This window comes from Spizellomyces punctatus (assembly GCF_000182565.1).
Source record: "Spizellomyces punctatus DAOM BR117 chromosome Unknown supercont1.6, whole genome shotgun sequence".
NCBI lineage: Eukaryota > Fungi > Chytridiomycota > Chytridiomycetes > Spizellomycetales > Spizellomycetaceae > Spizellomyces > Spizellomyces punctatus.
This window is the reverse complement of record NW_015971542.1, coordinates 78,708-85,341: the sequence shown is the minus strand read 5'-3', so window position 1 is coordinate 85,341 and position 6,634 is coordinate 78,708. Positions and strand designations below refer to the sequence as shown.

Genomic DNA, 6,634 nt, shown 5'->3' with positions numbered 1-6,634 from the left:
CGCTGTATGATCTATAAATCATGTGAGATCATGCTGGGATGTCATAGACAGTTCACATCTGATGTGGATAAGTTACAACGTGGGGAATTGGACTTAGAGTAATCAGAATGATCACAGACGCGCGTGGGAATGATTTAAAGGGGTAAATCATCATGTAAGCACTCTTAGAAGGTCTGGAAGGTTTGTGATGATCTAGATCTTCAGGTAATGTTTGCCAAGGCATGGCTGAAGCTGCTGAGCACTGCTGAGCACTGCTGAGCATGGCTGAGCATGTAAACAAGTGGGCTGAAGCATGTAAACAGTAAACAAAGGCGGAGGGAGGCTGGAGAATGTACTGGGTTATATAAAGGGGGCTTTTGCACGTCTCTGGATTAATACAAGCATGTTATCCCACAAGTTACTGCACCCAGAAGTCTTACTAGCGGCCACAGGCATTACTAGGTCTTTCAGAAGTGATTTCTACACGGGAAATCAGTGTTCCAAGCGCTAAGTTTCAATAACATTCTTGGATCTTGGAAGCAGATATAGCAAATGCTTCTATCTCAACTCGAAATCAGCAATGTTGTGCCTAGAAAAGTTCAAGGAATTTAAGGCCTGGATCGAGAATCTGACTGAAAGGACAATCAAGGCATTCAGAACTGATGGCGGTGGTGAGTTTATGAACCACCAGTTTGATGCCTACCTCAAATCTGAGGGCATCACCCACCAAACTATGATGCACTATACTCCCCAGCAGAATGGAGCTGCTGAGAGATTGAACAGGACTCTGGAGGATATGTTTCAGTCTATTCTGCACGAGAATAACCTTCCCCAGAAGCTGTGGGCAGAAGTCTGGGAATCTGCCAATTATTTGAGGAATTTGAGCCCGACCAAGGCGCTGCTGAAGAGGAAGATTACCCCCTCTGAGGCCTTGACAGGGGCGCACCCTAATGTAGAGCATCTGAGAGCAATTGGATGTGTCGCCTACATGCAAATATCGAAGCAACTATGAGGAAAACTGGATCCCACATCAGCAAAGTTGATTCTGGTTGGTTATGGGCAAAATTCACGATGTTATCGACTGTGGAATCCCCAGAATGACACCATCTTGGAGTCTAGGGATGTGGCATTTGATGAGGCAGTTAAAGGGCAATCTGACGCATGCTCTGAACCAATGGGTTCACTGCTGGAAGAAGAAGAGCAGGAGTTCCCTGTGGAGGAGATCCTTGCTGAGGATAAACAAGGCAACGAGACATACTACCTTGTCAAATGGAAGGGTTACCCCAGAACTGAGAGTACTTGGGAGCCATTGGAGCATGTCAAGGACACTGTGGCACTTGACCTCTGGGAACAGCAGCATTTCCCCAGTGATTTGGAAGGAGAAAACAATGATGTTGACGCCTTCCATGCACACCTAGGAATGCCTTCAGGACCCCCCACCACCACCACCACAGATCTGGAGATGCAGCAAGAAGGTTTCGGCCATGAAGACCTGAAAACACTTAATGGCACGCTGCAATCACCCCAGAAAGAAGCCTGGATGCAAGCCATGGAGGCTGAATATGCATCACTGGTTGAAAATGGGATGTGGGAAATCGTCCCCAGACCCTCTTGAAGGCCTGTAATTGGCAGCAAATGGGTCTATAAAACAAAGTGGAAGACTGACAGCACTGTAGAAAGGCACAAAGCAAGATTTGTAGCCAAAGGGTACAGTCAAATCCATGGATTGGACTATGATGAGACCTTTTCACACGTCATCTCCTTCCCTGCTCTGCGACTGATCTTTGCCCTGGCAGCAGAGCATGGGCTTTTATTGGATCAAATGGATGTTGCAACAGCATTTCTGAATGGCGAGGTTGATTCAGAGCTGTATGTGGAGCAACCCCTAGGAATTTCAACAGAGCACCCACCAGACAAGTTTGTTTGCTTGTTGAAGAAGGGTCTCTACAGTTTGAAGCAAGCTGGAAGGCTATGGAACCATACCCTGCATGCCTACCTCCTCGAAAACAGCTTTAAACAACTGGTGCACGAGCCTTGTGTTTACATTTGGCAAGGGGAAGAGGTTCAGGAAGTGAAACCACATGAGAAAGATGAGTGCACAAACATAAACAAATGGCACATCATACTGGCAGTTTATGTTGATGATCTGGTTATTGCAACCAAGTCAAAAGAGGACATGAATTGGGTCAAACCAACATTGTCAGTGCAATTTAAGATGCAGGATCTTGGCCCTATCCACCATATCTTGGGTTTAAGGGTAATCAGAGATGAACCGCATGGCATTCTTTCCCTGGATCAAGCACATTACATTGGTGAAGTGCTCAGAAGACTCAAGATGGAAAACTCAAACCCAGTGTCAACCCCACTGGATACCTCTGTTTGATTTGAGGCTCTTGGGTCAAGGCAACCCATGGTAGATAAATTGAAGTACTGCAGTGCAATAGGCAGCTTGATGTTTGCTGCAATTGCCTCTAGACCTGACATCAGTACAGCAGTTGGGATACTTGCTAGGCACTGTGAGGTGCCTGGAAACATGCACTGGATGGGCGTAAAGAGGATATTTCGGTACCTGCAAAAGACAGCAAGCTACGGGCTTGTTTATCAGCAAAACAGCTACAATCTGGAAGCCTATTCCGATGCAGATTGGGGTGGAGACCTCTCAGATAGGAAGTCAACCTCAGGATGGCTTCTCAAGCTATCAGGTGGCGCTATTGCTTGGAAATCTTCAAAGCAGAGATGCACAGCACTCTCCACAGTTGAGGCAGAGTATATTGCGGCATCAGATTGTGCACGAGAGGTTATTTGGATGAGAAACCTCTTAGCAGAGCTCGGGTTTTTGGAAGTCAAACAACGCCCTACCATGCTCAAAATGGATAACAATGGCGCGATGGAACTGGCAAAGAACACCCTGATTTCGCAACGGACAAAACATATTGATATACGCTATCATTTCCTCAGGGAACACATCCAGAGTGGCGAGATTTCAGTTAGAAGATGCCCCACTCAACAGATGACTGCAGATGTTCTTACCAAGGCCATTCCTGCACCGAGGTTCACCCAGTGTTGTGCAGAACTTGGCGTTCAATCACTGGATGATGTGACAAACAAAAGAGCCTAAGAATAGAATGGAATTTTGGGCGAGGGGAAGTGTTGGAATTAATTGATTGATTTCATTGAAGTTGCCATGGGACGGTAACTTGAATAACTTAGCGAGTTATTAACTTATCAACAAGACCAAGATGGTTCTGGAAAGCCCTGAATCCGCGCTACAAGCTTGTCAAAACACCTTCTTAGTTAGTTGCTTTATGCGCCCGAAAATTAGAGGTCAAAGTCAGGTTGTCATCATGTGATCTGTACTATATTTAGGACCCCGTTTTTCTTTCTGTAATATAACTCTTTCACTGCTCTTTTGACACAAAGTCCACAGAGACATTCTCTAGCGATGGCATAGCTTCTAACATGGCTATCCACCTCTCAGGTGCATCCAGTCTAGTTGTAGGATAACACCTATTTCTTGACTTCCCCAACATTCCTGAGCTGCAGAAAATAATTTTTACTGCAAAGATAAGGAGGATACATTGTGACTCACTAGTTTAGAAGTCTTTTCATTGGTTAGAGATAAAACTGAAGCCTTGGCATTTTGGTCTATAAAAAGGGAGTGTTGCCACACCCCCCTCTAATAGAATAACCAAGTTTTCCCCAAGGCTTCCTAGTCTTCTTGTCCCTGCTGCCTATTGTAACAATATGCTGTTGTAGCGAACGACTCTGATAAACTGGTTCGCTCAAAGGCATCAGGTGACCACAATTGAGGTTTCCGCAATTGTAACCTAAGCTTCGAAACCCCTAAGATCAAGCTCGGTTCTGGGCTACACCAGCGCAGCGTGAAGGATACGTTACGCAGCCATGATCGATCATGGCAATGGTCCGAGATGGGAAGATCGGATGCCGCCACCCTAATGAAGGCTACAGAAACTAGTGTAGACGTTACCGTAGCATATTCTTGTATAAAAAGAGGAATTCAATAAAATAAGTCGGCAGCCAGAAGCCATAGCGACAAAAAATCCCCACAACTAGCTTCTCAACCCCAATCCTAGGTTAACAGGAACCTAACAGAGCGCTTCAACGGCCTGATCACCCGCACTGAAGCCTCTAAATCCTGCTCAGTTCACAACTAACTGACTCTCCTTGCCTCTCGCCCTCAAGTCACTACCGACACCCAAAGAAAGGATTTGGAGACTACGATTCCTAGTACGGACACCCACACAACCTGCTAGGAGACCCAAGTTGTCTTTACCATAGTCTACCAACAAAAAATCCGTTACATGGTGGAGAAGCGCGACGAACTGCCTTCCCCTCTCAAATTCAGCTGAAAACCTTATTCGGTTGTACCGAAACTCTTGTGCAAACCGAGATCCGCTCAGGTAGCTACTCGGAAACCTTTTCTCTCGTTTCGGAAACAGACTTCATGAAACCGAGAATGATGCCGGTCGAATGCTCTCCAATGCGAGGCCGCTCACCTGTGATCCAGACTCGTAGTCAGGGTCCTGCAGAGGATGTCGAAGTCCCTCCCGCAACATGCCCAAGGCGTTCAGGGACCACTTCCGTCAAACCGGAAGCCCCTAACTTGGCCACGATGGCCTCTGAAGTGGCAGCGTTAAAAGAAGACATTGCCCGCTCGACTGCTGCAACGCAGTTGGCAACTCAAAATCTTACGGAACAGCTTCATAGGCTTTCCGAACGTCAGACAGCGGCAGATGAGCGCCTCGCACGAGCCTTAGAAGCCCTAGCACATCGCCTGCTGCCTGAACAACCTCTCATAGCACGAGCTACAAGAGAACGGTCCACAACCCCGTGGGAAACATCGGACACACCAAGGGAGCATACCGAACCAAGTTTTTCAGGTCCGGTGCCTCCAATCCAAGTGCCAGCGGCCCTGTGGGCCAGCGACACCAAGGTCGATTCCTTGAAAGCAAAGGACGTACCCGAGTTTATGGGCAAAAGAAACCAAGACGTTGAAGAATGGCTCAACAAAGTCCAACTTCTTCAAAATGTTAGCGCAACGTTGGATGCCAGGATGGTACAGCTCCTACCAGCCATGATAGCCGAGAAAACCCCTGCCGACGCTTGGTTTTACACTCTGGAAGCCCAGGAAACTCGCTCGTGGACCTGGAAAAGGTGGAAAGAAGAACTGCTTCGAGAGTTCCGAGATCCCCTAACCGAGTCCAAGTGCAAAACTGAATATGTGCGCTGCCACGTGAACCCCAAAGAATTTCGCAGCTTTCTCGTGTTCATTGACCACAAAACTCATCTCCAGCGCCTCGCATACGGCGACCGGGCAAACATAGAATGTCCCACTGACCAGCATTTCGACCTAATAGTCGAACAATTGCCCAGCGACATCCAAATCATGGTCAAATCCTGTAACGTCATGAACCTGACCAAATTAAAAGACTTCCTGCGCCTTTATTTCGGCTCTGATGACACCAGAAAATGAGACCCTTGCTACAGCGGTGCTGCTGAAGCTCAGAAGAAGTCACAAAAGACTGGAACCGACAAAGGCCCTAAGCAGACGGCTCAACATAAAACCGGAAACCCCGAAAAGGGTTGTGACGGTCCTCAAAAGATGGTTCCGGACCCCAACAAGGAACCACCAGCACCCTGCAAATTCTGTCAGAAAAAGCATTGGAATGTTTTCTGCTGGCAGAACCCGAACCGAAAAGATCCTGAAGATGGAAAGAAAGGACCATATGGAGCACCCACGCCCGCAGGTTGGAAACCCAAACAGGAGTCCAAGAAGTCTTACATAGTGGAGCTGGACTCGACGTCCGCTACCACCGAGACTCTTTTTTTGGCTTCAGAACTGGAAAGGACAGCCGCCGCTAATCAAGGATTCCACACCATCAGATTCTTTCATTCACCCAAGCACTCAGAATCAACAATTTTGATGACCGCACCTCTTTCCGAGGTCACGGAGACTAAGGAAGAGGACCCCCGCACGCCCACGCAGGGCTGGGACCAAGTCTGGGACAACATAGCCATCATCTGGGGCACCCCGCAAGTGGCTCTGATGATGGGCAACAACCCCCGCGTGCTCAGCTTCTTCGCCAAAGAACTGAAGCGAGGCGCCGGGCACCTCGGGAACGACCCCTACGCAGTCGCGTGGAGTTCCCACCACCTCTACATCGCTGCTGCAGCTGAAGCTGACAAGGATCGAATCCTGTGAAAAGTCCGAGAAGACGGTACCCCTCATTTGATCCTCCTTGCCTGGATAAGGCTCGATGAGCGTGAGAAATTCTTGATGTGGAGCTCCGAAGATCCTGTTATCTTTGATTCTTACGCCAACCTGCAACTGGTGGCATTTCTCCTGACAGGCAATATCATTCGCTCAGACTATTATTATCATCGCGGAAACCCCAAATTTCTGCACGTTAAAGACCATCCACGTCTCCAAAGACACGAAGAGAGCGAACGGACGCGTATAGTCATGCTGGCTATCAAACAAGTTGCTCGCCAGAATAAAACAACAAAACCACAAAACAACAAATCTAGAGAGCACTTTGAGAGTGCGATCAAGGCTATGGAAGCAACAATTAATGACATCGCGCCCCATTTCGAGGTCGCGGTGCCTTCCATCAATGCCTTCTACTCGGTAGAT

At 47.9% G+C, this 6,634-nt stretch overlaps 1 protein-coding gene across 1 annotated transcript; it reads left to right on the top strand.

Moving 5' to 3' along the window:
* Nucleotides 1-4,459: 4,459 nt before the first annotated feature.
* SPPG_09138 (uncharacterized protein) lies at nt 4,460-5,473 on the top strand (the record flags this gene model as incomplete). The annotated part of the gene is made up of 1 exon (XM_016757295.1): nt 4,460-5,473. The coding sequence occupies one exon, from the start codon at nt 4,460-4,462 to the stop codon at nt 5,471-5,473; it is 1,014 nt and encodes a 337-aa protein (XP_016608639.1).
* Nucleotides 5,474-6,634: the final 1,161 nt, after the last annotated feature.